Raw genomic sequence first — 17,893 nt, 5'->3', positions numbered from 1 at the left:
CCCAGGGTTTCATGGTCAGGTGCTCTCACATGACAGGTACAGGTAGAGGTACGTGTGGGGATGGGTGGAGGGTGAAGAAGGTGCTTTGGGCTTGGCACAAGGTTCTCAGCACCAGGGGCAGCGAGCAGGAGACCATAGTGGCAAAAAAGAGATTTTTGGCAGGGTACCATAGGAGCCAAATGTCCCCACCCCCCACAACGAGGAGTTCCTGCTCTTTGCAGCCCACCCTGGCTCAGCCCCACATGAGTCTCACCCAGGATTCCCCACCAGGGGACACCAGCATGGGTGGGGGGGACACAACCAAGAAACACGGGTGCTGCCCCACACCCTCAGAGGGTTCCTCTCCCCACCAGGAGCTGACAGGGTTCCCAGGAGCTCTCTATTCCACATGTCCTTCAGCCCTCCCTCCCCCCTCTCACCCTGCCCTACATCCTGCACCCTCTCATTACCCCAGCATCCTCCATCCTGCCCCACCCTGCACCCTTCATCCCCAGCCACTCTCTGGGGGAAGGGCCCCCAAAGTTTCTGTGGTCACCCCTGGGGACAGAGCTGGGGGGTGAGGGTTTGCCCCAGGAGCTGGGGGAGGCTGGAGGAGAAGCAGAAGCTGGGAGCAGCCCTGCAGCTGAGAGCCCAACGGAGCGGGCAGAACAGTGCTGGGAATATCAATCAGGATGGTTTGGAAGAGGTGGCTGCCCACACAGCCAGGGCTTTCATCCCAGCCACAGCTTGGCTGCCGGGGCTGCACCGGGGCCAGGAGATGGGGAAGGGGGAGGTCAGTGCCCGAGCAGAGCATGGAGAGGGATGGAGAAGAGCAGGTATGGTTGTGAAAATAAAAATGAGGAGGGGGAGAGAAAGCCAGGAGAAGTCACCCAGGTCCAAGCTCATGTTCACCAGCCCAACGCTGGCTCCAAGGGCATCGGGCAGAGCAGAGCCCAGGGACTGGAGAGAGGAAGAGGAGGGCAGGGAGGAAGGAGCAGCCCCTGGCTCAGCAGGGTGGGAAAAGAGGAACAGATCAGAGCCACCAGCCCAGCCCAACACACCCCGTGTCTGCCCGAGGTGGGAAGGACAGACTGGGCCAACCTGCCAAGGACGAGGTCCCAGGCACTGCTGGGACCAAGAATGAGCCAATGTCCCTTGAGGGGACAGGCACAGCAAGTGCCACCACCTCCTTGCAGAGGAGTCATCCAGCCCCTGCCCAAGGCTGCGTGCTGTGTCCACCCTGCTGTCACCTCCCCCCACAGCACCCCCACGCTGGCTCAGGCTCATTGTCCCCAAGTGAAGCCCTTCATTTGGAGGTCCCAAACCCCATAGGGTGCCCTCCTCCTTTAGGCACCCCATCCCTACCACAAGCCAAACCCCCTAAGTACAGCCCTGCCCAGAGCCATCCTGCCTCACCCAGGGGGGTGTCAGCATCCTCACCAACCCCCTAGAAACCATCACTTCCAACCTTCTCCTCACCCCACAAGTCCTCCACTGATGCTCACAAGGTGTTCAACATTCCCAGTTGTTTTCCAGAGCCCAGCTACTCTTCCCAGCTCAGCACTCAGGACCAGAGCCCAACAACCTCAACTCAGCAGCCCAGGACCTCACCAACACACTCCCTCCTTCCCTCCCTGCACACCAACCTGAGCCAAATCTGAGCTGAGCACGATGGATCCCAGGAACAGGAGCTAATCTGCAGAGCCTGGGAACTCCTCCCAGCTCAGAGCTGCTCTGAAACTGGGGGGAAAAAGAGGGCAGGTCCCCCCACCCTGAGCCCTCAGCCCCACCTGTGGCTCATTGCTGGATCCATCTCTCAGCTTATTTCCACCTCAGACCTTGAGCAAACCCACTGACCTGGGACGAGAGGAGACATTCCCAGCCAGCTGCCAACACCTGAACCTGCAATTTATGGAGGCTTTGAGCCCAGTTCTCCAACAAGACAATTTCATCTCTGGCCATTACAGTTGAAATATTCCTCTTTTCATCCCTCACAACCCCTGGAAGGCAGTAACCAACACTGCTCCCTGCTCCTGAGCCTGCACACAGGTGCAGCCACTTCTGCTGAGCACCACCCCAACCAGCTCCTCAGATGGTGGGAGGCTGGAAGGACCTAGGGCAGTCTTGGGGGGTTTGTGCATCTGGGAAAAGATAGGTGATAACCCCCCCTGGTATAAAAACTAAAAGCTCCAAAGGATGGAGCCTGAGAGAAGGGCAGAAGAGAGGAGACGCTCCCCACCCCGGCGTCTCCGAGGTTGTGTTCTTGCCCCGGGTTCATCAAAGAGCTGCTGAGGAAGGAAGGGAAACTTCTCTCAGAAAGTTCCCAAAGGGAAGCAGATAGCAAGGCTGAGCCAAGCCCCCAGCCCGCCCTGCCCAGCCCTGCAGGGAGCATTATTTAGGTGGTTAAGTGCTGTCTCCTTTCCTCCTCTCGCAGCCATCGCATCTCCCCCCAGGTCCCAGCCCTGCCTGCCCAGGAGGCCCAGACGCTTCCTGGATGGTTCAAGATAAAACCTTCTGCTGTTAGCAAAACAAAGTAGGAGGCTGTGAGAGCCAAGGTTGGCACAGGGTTGAAACCACCAAAGCCAGAACCACTGGTTTCCCTGGATGATCTAATCTCCCCCAGCGCCGGAGCTCCTCTTCTCCGGCAGCCTGGTTGGAGCCCCTGGGGATGAGGTGAAGGTGAAGCTGGTGAGACGAGCACAGGGGTGGCTGCCCCAGTTTGAAAGGAAAACCATGAGAAAGAGGGAGGAGTGGCTGGGAAAGGGGATCCTGGAGATGCAGGACTGCCCCTGAGATTCACCAGGAAGAAAGCCTTTGGTGAGGGTGGTGGGACATTAACCCAGGGTGCCCCCAGAAGCTGTGGCTGCCCCATCCCTGGCAGTGTTGAAGGTTGGATGGGGCTTGGAGCACCCTGGGCTGGTGGGAGGTGTCCCTGCAGATGGCAGGGGGTTGGAACTGGATGATCTTGAAGGACCCTTCCAACCCAAACCAGTCTGGGACTCTGTGATCTCTCCAGTGCACTGGAGCCAAGAACCTGAGCAAGCCCCACGGCAGCTGCATCACCTCCAAGCTGCCCGCTGGCAGGGGCAGAGCCATCTTCACGAGGAGCAGGGCCACCAAGCCTGCCTGGGAGGACCCCTCCCTCGCAACAGTGGTGCCCATCACGTCCTGGGGTGGGGGGAGCACCTTGCTTTGGGTGCTGCAGACGCACCCAACCTCCATCCGCCACCGCGCGTGTCCTCATTCCAGCGCCGCGGCGGGGGAGAGGCAGGCGTCTTCCAGCCCTTGCTGGCAGGATTTGGGTCATGCCAGGCAGGGTTCAACCTGCTCCTCCACACGCTGGGCTTTGGGACACGGCTGGGTCCCAAAAGGACCTGGGGATGCAGCAGGAGAAGCTACGCAATGGGATGGTGGGCTGGAAGGAAGCCGGGCTAACTGGTCCCTGGCTTAGATTTGCCTTCACGTCCACACATGTACACGTGTGTGTTGTGATCTGTGTCCTGGAGGAAGGTGTCTCCTCAGAGGGGCAGGCGGTGACTGGAGGTGGGGCACGGGAGATGGGGCACGGCCATCTGGGTAAGGGGATCAGTACCCCGAGTCCTTGTGGACTGGCCAGACAGTGGAGGGCTCGTGGAGATGGCCGGCCCCACGTGAGCATCGCTTCTGGGTGCTGTGGTGGCTGGGGACGTGGAAAATACGCCTGGGAAACTGCCTGGGAGGCAAGAACATCTTTGGGGCAGCGGGGAAAATAAGGCACAAGAGGTCAAAAATATAAAACTTTTATTGAAGTCAAATCCAACAGGGCAGCTGAGCTGGCAGGAGCCCAGCCTGCCGCTCACCGGGGTACAAAGAGGGGAGCAGGGGTCTGCAGGGGACTCCGCGGGTACAGCACGGGGTGGTGTGTGTGTGTGGGGGGGGGGGGGAGCAGTGGGTGGTCCTCACCCACAGGAAGACCCCAGGAAGAAGGCAAAGCCCCAGGCACTCGTGCCCCCTCTCCCTCCCTAGCTGGTGAAGGTCAGACCCAACAGGCGCCAAAGCAGAGACGTGGTGCAAGCTATCAGGGAGAGAGCCCCAGGGAAAGAGGGTCCTGCAAGCTCCGACCTCCTCACCCCACAACCTCCAGGACCAGCTCCAAGCTCCAGTGCACACCAGCCAGCAGCCCAGCCCTCCCCACTCTGCAGCCAAGACCCTGCCCCATCGCCACGCAGCACCAGAAACCAAGAGCTGGACCAAGAGCAGTGACCCGACGGCAGCAGAACCACCTCCAACCCCGTGTCCCCTTCCTCCAGCCCCAGCACAAGACCCGACCCAAGGAATCCACTCTCCTCCTCCTCCTGGTGCTAAGGGCTGGTTGGTTTTCCCTGAGCTGGCTATGGCAGAAGGCCCAAGCCTGAGAGAAACCAGAGCCCAAACCTGGGAAAAAGGCAGAACTTTGCTCCTCTACCCAACCCCACCTGCCTGGGCAGCCACGCCGGGTGCAAAGCATCCTTTTGGGTGGCTTTGAGCAGAGAAGATTAAAGGTTTGGTGAGCTGGAGTAGCAATAGTGCTAAGGCTTTCCTCAGTGCTCTCTGGCCAGGGATGGGTTGGCCAGGACAGGTCCATCCTATCCCTGAGCCAGCCCAAGCAGAGAGATGGATGGATGGATGGATGGATGGATGGATGGATGGATGGATGGATGGGAGGGTGGATATTGCCCTCCTCAGTGCTCTTAGAGCCAATCCCGAGTGGACTCAAGTGGCTGAGATTCCTTCCCTGGAGCTCCACATGCAGAGGCACAAACATGCAGCACCCCTCACACCACCATCACCCAGGACCCAGCCCCGGGCTCTCCGACAGTTATAGGGGGGGTGTGTGTGTGTGAGTGGGTTTTTTTCAGGCCACCCCCCTTCCCACCATCCCCCTTCCCCTCCCCAGGCCCAGGCTGGGCGGCTCGGCTCCGGGGTAGTCCTCTGCCAGCCCCCCAAGGCCACGCATGCAGGGCTGGGGGCCAGTCCAGGCTCACTCCCACACCTCTGTCCAGATGGGTCCCCGGTGCAGGGCGGGGGCCGCCGCAGGCCGCAGGATGAGCTCTCCTACCTGCTTGTTGGTGTATTTCTGGGGGTTGGTGCGGTAGCTGTAGTCCGAGTACTGCTCAGAGCCTGTCGAGTTGTTGTCCCCGGTGCCAACAAAGGTGTTGGTGGCCGGCAGGTCCTGCACCACTTGGTGCTTCTTGGAGGCCGAGGGCGACTGAGGTTGGAGTTGGATGGAGGGCAGAGGCGAGTTGGAGCGGTAGTGACGACCCAGGTCCGGGCTGCCCGGGGGGTAGTTGAGGGGCAGGTGGATCCGGGGGCTGTCGCTGACAGAGTCGTTCATCAGGTTGAACTTCAGCGATTTTTGCAGCCCCGTCTCCTCTTCATCCTCTGTGGGCTTGGGCGGCTTGGGAGACTTGCTCTTCTTCACCTTGCCCTTGCTCTTCCCGCTCTTGCTGGCCTGCTTGGGGGTGTAGAGGTCCTTGGTCTCCTTCTTGCCCGCCTGGTAGCCGCTCTTGGCCTCCCGCTGCCGGCAGTAGCGCACCAGGACCACCAGCACGATGACCAGGGTGACGGCCACGATGCCGGCGATGACTCCGAAGAGGATGTTGCTTCTCTGTTTGCTGCGCTCGTATTCGGGATCTCCGGCGATGTCGATGTCGAGCGGGGTGTCCAGGCTGTGGCCCACCAGGGTGTCCAGCAGCGTGCGGTTGGCCAACGTCTCGTTGACGTAGAAGTGCACCAGCGCCGTGCCGTGCCGCGAGGGCTTGCCCTTGTCGTTGACCCGCACGACCAAGCGGTGCAGGCCGTGGTGCTTCCGCAGGATCTCCTTCTCCAGGGTGATGTCTCCGCTGTGCGGGGAGATCTGGAAGAGCTCGAAGGGGTTGCCTCCCGTGATGCTGTAGGTCAGCTCCGCGTTGACGCCGGAGTCGATGTCCTCCGCCTTGACCTTGCTCACCTGCTGGCCGGGGCTGGTGTGGGGCAGGATGTGTTTGTAGGTGGCGTTGGAGGGCGACGTGATGAAGGGAGCGTTGTCGTTCTCATCCAGGACGTTGATGGTCACCCCCACGTAGGCGGACCTGGGGGGATCTCCGCCGTCCACCGCCTTGAGGCGGAAAGTGTAGGTGCTCTGCTGCTCCCGGTCAAAAGAGATGCTGGAGAGGATGGTGCCGGTGCCATTCTGGATGACAAAATCCCCGTTGTCTTGCTCCACCGACAGCTGGATGCGGGCGTTTTCTCCTTTGTCAGCATCGATCACCGTCACCATGCCCACGGGGCTGAGGGGTGGCATGTTCTCCATCACGGAGAAGTTGTAGCCGCTCAGCATGAATTTGGGGTCGTTGTCATTCCTGTCCATGACGTTGATGGCCACAGACGCCGTGCCCTTGAGGCTGGGGCTGCCCTTGTCTGCTGCCACCACCAAGAACTCGTAGCGCTCCCGCTGCTCTCGGTCCAGCACCGCCTTCACCCGGATCTCCCCGGAGTCGGGGTCAATGCTGAAGGAGCCTTTGGAAGAGGGGTCCGTCACCAGGGAATAAGACAGCTGGGCGTTGGAGCCGCTGTCGGCATCGCTGGCGCTCACCTCCATCACCAGGTCGTCGGGCTCGTTGTTCTCGGGGAAGGCCACCTCGGTGAAGCTCTGGCTGAAGACAGGGGCGTTGTCATTCACGTCCACCACCTGCACCTTCAAGGAGTTGGTGCTGGAAAGGGGCGGGTTCCCCGAGTCCACTGCCACGATCTCAATGGTGTACTCCTTCACCGACTCGTAGTCCAGCGGCGTGGTGGTCTGCAGGAAGTATTTCTTCTTGCTGTCACTCCCCGTCTCGCTGGCCTGCCGCAGCTGGAACGGGACGTCACCGGCCACCACGCAGGTGACCACGGCGTTTTCGCCCTCGTCTCGGTCGGACACCTGCACCAGAGCCACCGCCGTCTCAACCGGCACGTCCTCCGAGATGTTGGCCATGCCATCCTGGTGGGTGACCAGCCCGATGCCTCGAATCTCTATGGAGGGCGCGTTGTCGTTCATGTCCTTGATGGTGACCACCACTTGGGTGCGGGCGTTCTTGGGGTTGGCCCCTTTGTCCTTGGCCATGACGGAGAACTTGAGGGTGCCGACGTCCTCGCGGTCGATGGGCCCTTGGACGGTGATGAGCCCCGTGGCGCGGTCGAGGCGCAGGAGCCTCCGCACCATGTCCGAGGCCTGGTGGAAGGAGTAATCGATCTCGGCGTTGGCGCCCTGATCCGAATCGTTGGCTTTCACCTGCGGGGTTGGAGGGGCAACCGGTGAGCGAGAGGCCAAGGCGGCCGTGCCTCCTCCGGGCAGAGGGAGGGGGGGGGAAAAAAAAAAACCAGGATTTCCTCTTCTGGGGCCAAAGACTATGGGGCAAAGAGCCTGGGACCGGCAGAGCAGCTGGGAGAGGCACCCAGGCTGCTCCTGGCTTTTCCAGTGGAACCGGCTGAGCCGGTTGGCCGCGCTCCCCTCCCGGCACGCAGGGAATCCTCCGGGAACCCGTGCCACCAGGACCAGGCAGAGCAGCAGGGAGAGAAAGCTCTCTGCCTGCTTTGAAAAAAAAAAAACCCTCCCCAAAAGAGAGGCGAGGGGAGGGAAATGGAGGTGTGGGGAGCCGCAGCAGCTCCATCCCAGCGTTCAGGGCTGGGGCTGAGGGGGAAGGGGGACACCATATATATATCTATATTTATATACATAAAGTGCCTATCACCACACTGATAAACATTCTTTGGAAGCACTCTGACAGCAGAGGGAAGGACAGGAAGGAGTCAGCCTGTTAGTGCCTCAGCACTTCTGTTTCCACCCATCAGGAGCTCTGCGTTCCCACCAACCTGTCCCTGCTCCTGTAATTTGCTCCCTAAAGATGATGAGGTTTGTCTCACGTTTCCCTCCCTACTCAGCTCCCCGAGCAGCCTCGTCTCTGCCCCATTTGCTGCCCCCACCGCTACCTCATTCAGCAGGTTTAGGATGGGGAGGAGGGGAACCAAGAAAATCCTTAAATGTAAATTCCACCTTTTACCTCTCCACTCGCAAAAGAAGTGGGAAAAAAAAAAAACTCACACCAGGCGGAAGTCATTTCCCCCCCCCACCCCAAGATAAAAGCTGAGCAATGGCAGCAGCAACGCCTCAGCTCATTCTCCTCTGGCTCCCTTATCTGCTTCCCAACTTCCATTCTCTTTAACGGTGAAAAATGAATTCTTAAATTAAAGAAAAAAAAAAAAATTCACAGTGGAATTAAGCAAGCAGCCGAGAGCTGGCCCTGCTTGCTGATTAAGATGGCAGCTGCAGATAAACAGATGTCACCTACTATCATCTCAGTGCCCCCTCTCCAAGCCAAATCCACCAAGATCCAACCCCTTCCCCCAGGCCACTTTGCCCCGTTGACCACTCTGGGCACCCCCAAACTGGGGCAGCCCCCAAGTGGGGCAGCAGGGATGCTGCCTGCCCCCTCCTCCCGAGTTTCCACGGAGCCACCAAGGGAATGCAGCTCATGAAAGGGGCTGTGTCTTGTCTGTGGGCACGAAGCCAGAGTCCCCATGGCCCTCGGGTCCCAGCCCTCCTCGTAACCCTCCTGGCACCCCCACCCCCAACCCTGCTGCTGCTCCTGTCCTCCTCCCAAAATGCTGGCTGCACCTTCCCACGCATCCTTATAACTTTGTTTTAGCAGATGTGACATCCCCGGGAGCTGCCTGCCAGCCGAGGGACACCGTGGCCTCCCACAGCTTGCAAGCCTTCCAGGCTTCCTTGGGCAAGCGTGGTGGCAAGTGGCTGTAGAATCACAGAATTATCAGAGCTGGACGGGACCTTTAGAGCTCACCTATTCCAACTCTCCCACTAAAGCAGGATCACCCAGAGCACATCCCACAGGACCGCATCCAGGTGGGTTTTCATCCCCAGGGATGGGGACTCCACAACCTCCCTGGGAAACCTCCCAGAAACACTCCTTAAGTTGGGGAGTGGGTGTGGAAACCCTCAGGAGGGCTGAGGAGGAGAAGCAAGCCCTTCCCCGAGCTCACCTGGAGGACAGAGTGCCCCACGGGGCTGTTTTCAGAGAGCTCAGCCTCGTACAGAGCCTTCTCAAACTTGGGCGCGTTGTCGTTCATGTCCAGGATGGTGATGCGGAGCAGGGCGCTGCTGGCCCGGGGCGGGTTGCCTCCATCCTGCACTTTGATGGTCAAGTCGTAGGAGTCCCACTGCTCCCTGTCCAGGTTCCCCATGACAATCAGCTGCGGTTGCTTCTCGTCCTGATCCTCTGCCACTTGCAGCCCAAAGAGCTCCTGCGCCTCCGGTCCAGCCGTCAGCTCGTAGGAGGCGACGCCGTTGGGCCCCGAGTCCCGGTCCATGGCCAGGGGGATGGGGAAGAGCGCCCCGAGGTTGGTGTTTTCAGGGATGGAGAGGGTGAGGACGGGCGAGGCAAAGTTGGGGGTGTTGTCATTGATATCCAGCACCTCTATCTGCCCCTCCAGCAGGCGGGGGCCGCTGTTCAAGATCAGGTCGGTGATGGAGACTTCGAACTCCAGGAAGCAGGGCTCTCCGGGCAGGAGGTGCTGGCACTCCCGCAAGCTCTCCCTGTCGATGGAGGTCTCCGTGGTGTAGATGTCCCCGGTCTTGCCGTCCACGCGGAGATACGGGGCCCCCACCTCCAGCTTGTAGAGGTGCCCCACGTCCGGGAAGCCGTAATCGGAGGCCAGGCTCCCGATCAGGGTGTTGGGGGGCTGTTCCTCTGGCACTTTGTAGACCACGCGAGTCCCAGAGACCAGGGCAGGGAGCTGGCAGAGGAGCCACAGCCCCAGGCAGGACGCCAGCGCTTCCATCCTGCGCTGCGGGGGAGCTGCAAGGAGACACAGACACCCCGGGTCAGGCAGCCCCTCTGCACCCCACAACCACGGGGTCCTTCCCCAAAGGAAAGGGGCTCCAGGGGCTCCCCCGGCAGAGCTGCCCCAGCCCTGGCAGAGCTGCCCGGGAGGACTGGTCCTGGCTTCCAAAGTTCCTGCACCGCCCTGGAATGAGCCACCCCTCACTGAAACCTCAGCCCTGGCTCTCCACGAGTGACAGGAAGCCACTCCTGCCACCAGCCACCCTCTCTGTCACCACGCAAGCTGTAATTAGACCTAAGGAGGAGGCACACCAGCAGCAATCCCAGGGGTGCCAGCCGGGCTCAGAGGCAGCTTCTCACCCCAGGGGTGTCAGACAACGTGTGCCACGCACTGCAGGGCCACTGCATGCCACGTGGGGTGGGGACACGGGGCACTGCACCCCACTGCCAGCCCCGCAGTGCTCTGGCAGGCAGCTCCTGCACTTGGAGGCAGCAGCACTGCCTGCACTGCAAGGATGCTGGGATGCCACCCACCCACCCACGCTGCAGGGACACGGGGCACTGCAGGGATGCTGGCATGTCACCCACCCACACTGCAGGGACACGGGGCACTGTCAGGAGACAAAGCTGCCACCCATCCCTCACTGCAGGGAGTCAGAGCACTGCCTGCACTGCAGGGCTCCCACCCATCCCTCACTGCAGGGATGGGGGGCACTGCCAGAGCAGGGAGAGAGCAGCACTGCCCCCCCTGCACTCAGCAGCACTGCACGATCCCATGCAGGAGCCCTGAGCATCGCCCATCCTGCACTGCATGCAGGGCACTGCCCACCCCACCCGTGTCAGAGGGACCCAGCCCCTCCACTGCAGTGCTGACACAGAGCCTGTGCCCCCCCAGGGGAGCAGTGGCACTGCACACTGCAGCAGTGGGCACAGCTCCCCCCCCCACTGCTGCACAGCCCCAGGCTCTGCCAGAAAATGCTGTTCCTGTGGCTCACTGCAAACGCACTGTCCCTCCCCGTTCCCTCCCACCCCACACTGGGACACCCCACTGGGTGCCCCTCCAGTGCCAACCTCCCCCCCTACCCTTACCCCTGCCCACTGGGAGCGCTGCCCCCCTGCATTGCAGAGATGAGCACTGCACAGGCTGCACTGCAGGCACCCACGCACTGCAGAGGCAGTGCCAGGCACACTGCCAGCCCCACCGACCCGTCCCTTCTGTGCCGAGCCACACGCCTTGTCACCCAGCCTCTGCCTCCCGGTGTGCCTGGCCACCAGCTTTCCATGCTGGGAACATCTCTTCCTGCTCCTCCAGGCTCTGGGAGCACCCACGCAGCTTCTGCTGAGCCGTAAGGGTGAACAGGTGCAGCCCAGCTCACTGACACCCAAAAACCCCACTGGTTGGGTGCCCCAAAATCCAGAACCCCTGTTCCCCAGCAGCCACCCTTTGCTTGCCAATCCCACTGCTCCCTGTCTCCGGTGGGACGGGTGAGGATCTCCAACCATCTCCAACCATCTCCCCTCTGTGGCTGCCACCCAGCAGTGTCTGAACGCCTGGGGTGGATCCCAGCATCTCCCAGCTCCCCAACAAGTGGCATCTCCTGCCCTGGCCACCCTGCTGCTCCCCTCCAGCAGGCAGCTCCCAGCCTCTCCACCCTGCTGCTTCTCCACGGATAACTGCGTGGAAGAGCTCTCCCTGCACAGGGGGAAATCTATCTCTGGTTCTAGGGATGAACCAAAGGTCCTGAGGCTGAGCTTGACCCCGCTCTCTTGTCCTGCCAGTGGGGAAGAGATCCTTCCACCCCCTGACACGGTGCAGACCCATCCAGCCCGGTGCTGTGTGCGGACACCTCCGGGACACCCAGCCCCAGGAGGAAGGGAAGAGGTGACCCAAGCTCCTGCCATCCCCGCACGGGGCTGAGGATGGAGGGTGAAGAAGCTGAGCAGAAACACGATGCATCTCCATCCTGACACGAGCAAAACCCAGCAGCGGGGTGTGCACAGCCCCATCCCTGCACACCCCTGTGCACCAGCAAGGTGTGTACACTGTGAGGAGCACACCCCTGTGCACCAGCAAGGTGTGTACACTGTGAGGAGCACACCCCTGTGCACCAGCAAGGTGTGCACACCGTGAGGAGCACACCCGTGTGCACCAGCAAGGTGTGCACGCTGTGAGGAGCACACCCGTGTGCACCAGCAAGGCGTGCACACTGTGAGAAGCACACCCCTGTGCACCAGCATGGTGTGCACACTGTGAGGAACACACCCCTGTGTACAAGCAAGGTGTGCACACTATGAGGAGCACACTCGTGTGCACCAGCAAGGTGTGCACACTGTGAGGAGCACACCCCTGCCCCCCCCCTGCACTAGGCACCAGTTGGCATCCCTGCACGCAGCGCACGTGTGCGTGCACCGGGCCACGCGTGTGCCTGCACGGGGGGAGCGTGTGCGCATGTCCCCGTCACCACCGGCTGTGCCTCTGGGTGATGTCACCCTGTGTGGGGGGACTTGCACTGTGCCTGCACACCCTGAGGTGGTGGTGGGGGGGGTGGGTGGGTTCTGACACGCGTGTGCCTGCCCGCAGCACGTGTGTGTGCGCTCGCACCCGACACCCACCTGGCTTCACGGGGGAACCAACCAGACCCTCGCTGGGCTTCAGCACCCTGCTGCCCTGCTCTGAATTCAGCAGTGGCAGTGCCAAAAATGTCATCTTTGGAAAAGGCAGCGCCAAAAAAATGCCCCTTGGGAAATGCTCTGTCTGCTTGTGCTGGAAATGGTGAGCACGGGGAGAAGGGGAAGATGGGCAGTGCTGGCCACTGGGAAGGTGCTCCCAGGAGATGCCCCAGTCACTGGGGAGGTGCTCCCAGAAGATGCCCTGGCCACTGGGCAGGTGGTCCCAGAGAGAGGAGACCCTGGCCACTGGGCAGGTGGTCCCAGAAGATGCCCTAACCACTGGGAAGGTGGTCCCAGAGAGAGGATGCCCCAGCCACTGGGCAGGTGGTCCCAGAAGATGCCCTGGCCACTGGGCAGGTGGTCATGGAGGAAGCCCCAGCCACTGGGGAGGTGCTCCCAGAGGATGCCCCAGCAGGGAGAGGCAGCCACCCCCACAGCCTGTTTGCACAAGGCTGTTTGCACTAGGCTGGGCCGTGGCTGCTGGTGACGTAGGGTGGACCTGACTAAGCCTTGCCGTGAGGTGGAGGGTGGCAGGTAAAGGTGAAAGTCCCAAGAGAGGGTGACGCCTCACATGGTCCTGCCTGAACCGGCAGGGAGGATCCAGGGAGTGGGGAAAGAGCCCAGGAGCCAGTGGGAGGTTGGAGGAGGAAGGGAGGCACCCAAAGGGTGCCCAGCACCCATGTCTTCTGCTCAGAAAAAAAAAAAAAAAATAAAAAAAATAAAAAAGAGGCTGGAGCCTGAACCCTGTTCCTGCAGGTGAAGGAAATCTCCGAAGCAGGAGGGTGAGAGGGGCTGGGAACCTGAGAGGTCCCAGGGTGGGTGGGAAAGGGGCCCCAGGTTGGCCGGGGTGAGGAATCCTGCTGGGTGCCTCGGGGTGCGAATGACACAGCGCAGACGTGAGAGCTCAGAGCTGGGTGTGAGGAGGAGGAAGAGGAGGAGGAAGCCTCCACCACGGGGGAAAAGCACGTCTGTGCAGGAGACAGAGGCTTCCCAGGGGCCGGTCCAAGGCAGCGGGCTATTTTCCCATGGGATCTAAAGACCATCCCACACTTTCTTCTCCAGTGCCAGGCACCTTTTTTGTTGTTGTTGTTTTGCTTGGGGTTTTGGTTTTGTTTTTTTTTTCCTTTCTTTTTCCCCGACCTGCTGGCAGAGCTCTTAAAAAAAAAAAAAAAAAAAAAAAATCAAAACCCCTCCCAAAACAACTCTTCCTCCGCACACAGAATTCTCCCTACGGGGAGACTGCGAGAGAGAGAGAGCCCGAACCACATGAGAGAGGCGTTAGTCACGCTGCTTAATGCATGACTGGGAAGCTCTCGGAGCACAGTGGCATGCAAAAATCCGACAAAATTCAGCCATCCCCTCCCGAAAAAAAAAAAAAAAAACAACCCCGAAAAAGCAACACCCAAGCCTTAATGAGAAGGAGGTTATAAAAGCGCTGAAAATTTAAGCAACTGCTTGAACAAGCTCCCTGAGATTCCCACAGCCCCTTGGCCCGAAGGCAGCACCGCTCCGGGAAGGGGCACCGAAGTCCACCCACCCTCCTTCTTGCTCCCCGACGGCTGATTGAGTGGCTCGGAGCCATCCTTCCGAGTCCATCCAAACCCTGCACTGAGCACACGAGTACTAAATCCACACCACCACCACCCCCTGCCTCTTCGACATCCCCCCCTCCAAGCTTTGCTCCAACCCTGGGAGCTGGAGCAACATCCGAGCGAGCAGCAAATGATCCTCACGGTTCCAGTGAGAGCCAAGGGCTGAGCTCCAGGGCCAGACCGTAAATAAAATAAAATAAAATAAAATAAAATAAAATAAAATAAAATAAAATAAAATAAAATAAAATAAAATAAAATAAAATAAAATAAAATAAAATAAAATAAAATAAAATAAAATAAAATAAAATAAAATAAAATATTTAAAAGGGCCACTGATATGTTGGGTCCTGCATGGAAGGCAGGGATGGGCTGAATCCTGGGCATTTCGTGGCACGTCCCATGGTTTCCTTCACCTCTGGCTGCCACTGCGGCTGCTCGGCAATTTCTGCAGGCTGGGCCCAAGCTCCCCCCCGCTCCCAGAAGCGAGAGAACCCCCCGGGATGAGGTACCCCATGCAGTTTTATCCTAAAATCATCTCTCAGGAGCCGCACAGGGATGGGAAAAAAGGGCGCAGCCCGGGGCCCTCCCTCCTCCTGCTCCTGCCTCCTTCTCTACATCCTTTCCAACTCCAGCAGCCAGCCAGGCAGAAACCTGTCAGAGCCTCCCCAGGGCAGCAGCCTCCATCCTCCCACCCCGGGGGTGTCCGTCCCCCCTCTCCGGGCTCCCGTGTCCCCCACAGTCTCCATCCCGGCCTGGAAGGGGGGGATCCGGGGGGAAGGCAAAAATAATCGCGGGCCTGAAGCACCCTGGCAGGGCCGCAGGGAGCCGGCAGCAGCAGGAGGGGCTCTTCCCCAGGACCGCAGCCTGGGGTGGGGGGAGAGGGTGCCGGGGAGGGGGGAAACCGCGGCTCCCGGTCCTCCCCGCCGGCTGGGATGGAGGATGGAAGCCGGGCTGGGCTCCCCTCCCCGCTTCCCGCCGGGGCTGCCCGGGCTGAACCTCCCGCAGCCGGCGGAGCCCTGCAGAGCCCCGGCAGAACCGGCTCCGGGGAAGGGAGCGAATCGCTCCCCAGGATCCCCCGTATCCCGGGGGGATGAAGTGTGTGTGTGTGTGTGTGGGGAGACTCCCGCACATCCCCCGCACACACACACACACACAGACCCGAGGCAAAACACACGGGAGCCGCTCTCCCCTCACCGCTTTCACGCAGTCGGCAGGGAACCCGCGATTTTCTGGGGCGCGGGCACTCACGCCCCTCTATCCCCTCCCCAGCACCCACCCCCGCGCCACGCACTCCAGAAATTCCCCGCACTCCCTCCGCCACGCACCCCAGCACCCACCCGGCTCCCGCACGCAGCCTGTCTCCCGCACCCCGGTAGCACCCGCACACCCGAGCAGGGACACGGGGGGTCTCCCCCACGCCCCCACCTCCCTGCCAGCCCCCCGACCCCTCACAGACCCACACAGCCACGCACAGCCTCGCTCCCAGCTGCCCCCGCAACTTCTCCCGCACCCCGAGTCCCGCTCGCAGCCAGGGGCTGGCAGGGACACACACACCGGGGGCTGGCAGGGGGACACACAAACCCCCCCAGTGCCACCCCCGAGGGGGACACAAACCCCCTCCAACCCGCCACCTGAAGCCGGCCCCGCTCCTCACCGCACAACAAGTGGCAGCGCCGGGCGGGACCGGCAACCAGCGGAACCTCCGCCGCCCGCCCGCGCAAAAGCGCGGAGAAACGCGGAGAAGAAACGCGGAGAAACACGGAGAAACGCGAAGAAAGGCGGAGGGGAGCGGGATGCTCGCCCTACACCGCTTCCCCCCATCACCCAGCCCCGCTCGCCCGCATCAGCCGCGGGAGCTCCCGCATCGCTCCGCGTTCTCTCCGCACCTCTCCGCAGCCCTCCGCGGTTCTCCTCCGCGGGTTTACCCGGCCCTGCCGCAGCTCTTACTTGGATGCGGTCGGCGCTGCGCTCGGTGCCGGCTCGGTGAGCGCTGATCCAGCGGCGTCTGCATCGCCTCCTGCCCGCCGGGACCGGGCTCCCCCCCAACCCACCAACCCCCCCCTCCCTCCTCCGGGTCCTCTCGGTCGTTATCCACAGGGGAAAAGCAAATTATTTAAATTTTTAAAAAAAATTAAAAAATTAAAAATTAAAAATTTTTAAAAAAATGAGAGGGGGGGAGAGGGAGGGGGTAAAAAAAAAAAAAAAAAAAAAAAAGTCCGGTGGGAACCGCCCCCCTCCCCCGAGCCGGGGCTGCGGCTCCTCCGGCGGAGCGGCGGCGGCAGGGCTGGCGGCAGCCCCGGTGGGCAGCTCCGTCCGTGCCCGCCTCCGTCCCTCGGTGTGTGTGAGGATGTGCAAGGGAAGCGCAGCGCAGGCACGGCCCCTTCCCACCCCCCCACCCCCCCAGCATACACACAACACACACACACACACACACACACACACACACACACAGACACCACCACCCCCCCTGCCTCCGCCTCTCGCCGCCGCCACGGGGAGGTGGAGCTCCGGCTCCTTATCAGATCCCCAGCCCAGCCGGGACGAACCGGGCAGCGGCTGCCGGGCAGAACCAACCCCTCATTCCCTGACCCACTGCGCCAAGCCCCATGGCGCTGGCTTCCCACAGACCCCCTCCCCTCCCCCCCGGGACCCCTTCACCACCTTCGCTCACGCGTGGGACGGGTCTCTTCTTTGGTCCCCTCCCGCTGCTCCTATTTATTCATTCATTCATTTATTTCTCCAGCCGGCTCCTTAATTTCCGCCCCCCCCCAACCCTTCCGCCTCGACCCCCAACCCCACTGCACAGGGAAAGGGTTTGCTGCGGTTTGCTAAGGGGATGGGGGCTGTGCCCACCCTTCCTCGGCTCCTTCCACCCCCCCCAAAGCCAGCAGGGCTCCAAGCAATGGCAGCGCTGGCCGAGGGGAGGCAGCGGGACCCGGAAAAGCGACTGTCCCCTCCCGCCACACCTCGGTGAATCATTGCTGGTGCTGGTAGGGCTGGGGAGCGAGAGAGCACCTGCGAGCTCCCGAAAATAAACACCTTGTGAGCTCCAAAAAGCACCTGCGAGCTCCAAAATGCGCCCTGCGAGCTCCAAAATGCACCCTGCGAGCTCCGAAATGCACCTTCTGAGCTCCGAAATGCGCCCTGAGAGCTCCGAAATGCACCCTTTGGGTTCCAAACCGCACCTCCTGAGCTCCCGGCATTGCCTTTATAAGCTCTGTGGTCACCCCCTGACCCCCCCGGGACCTCCGCATGAGCAAGCCCGAGTCGCGGGGTGGGGGGCTTGGGGACAGCCTGCCCCTTCCCCCGCAGTGTCCCCGCCAGCAGAGCCAGTGCCACCAAGCAGCGGGCTGGATCTGCAGCCTGGCTCTACCAAACCCTTCCCCTCCTCTCTCAGATGCTGGGGTGCTTCTTTGCACCCCGGGCACCCCAAGACCCCTCACCATTCTTTTTTTTTTTTTTTTTTTTTTTTTGGGGGGGGGGGGGGTGGGTGTTGTGGGGGGTGGGCAGGTTTCTCCCCACGTCTCTGGGAGGTCCCTCCCGGCTTCACCGCAGCGCGGGGCTGGGTGCGGAGCTGCTGCTGCTGCTTCCCGCTGCTCCACGCCAACCTGTTGCGCAGCTCCCCCGCTTGCACACATGCTCAGCTCGCCTGCGATCGCTGCACCATCTAGAGGCTGCTCAAAACACCCCTGAATCCGGCTCAGCATCCCCCACCCAGCACCCCCGGGTTTTATCCCCCTCTCCAAGGCGGCAGCTCAGCCCCCACCTCCCGCTGGGCAGGAGGGGCAGCCCCCTCCGGGTGGAAAACCCAGCTCT

At 61.2% G+C, this 17,893-nt stretch overlaps 1 protein-coding gene across 5 annotated transcripts in view; it reads right to left on the bottom strand.

Moving 5' to 3' along the window:
- Positions 1-16,458, bottom strand: part of PCDH1 (protocadherin 1) — a 57,276-nt gene extending 40,818 nt beyond the window's left edge. For 2 of the 5 annotated variants that reach the window (XM_071759278.1, XM_071759279.1), the window contains exons 1-3: positions 16,025-16,458; positions 9,016-9,830; positions 5,057-7,249 (exon numbers count right to left, since the gene is read on the bottom strand). In XM_071759278.1, the coding sequence (XP_071615379.1) occupies positions 5,057-7,249; positions 9,016-9,830; positions 16,025-16,088 (3,072 nt within the window). In that variant the 5' untranslated portion in view covers positions 16,089-16,458. Of the gene's footprint in view, positions 1-5,056; positions 7,250-9,015; positions 9,831-15,731; positions 15,929-16,024 lie in introns of those variants that run through there. The other 3 variants (XM_071759281.1, XM_071759282.1, XM_071759280.1) reach the window with 2 other exon arrangements.
- Positions 16,459-17,893: the final 1,435 nt, after the last annotated feature.

Source organism: Heliangelus exortis, chromosome 15 (genome assembly GCF_036169615.1).
Source record: "Heliangelus exortis chromosome 15, bHelExo1.hap1, whole genome shotgun sequence".
Taxonomy (NCBI): domain Eukaryota; kingdom Metazoa; phylum Chordata; class Aves; order Apodiformes; family Trochilidae; genus Heliangelus; species Heliangelus exortis.
This window is presented reverse-complemented; position numbering and strand designations above follow the sequence as displayed.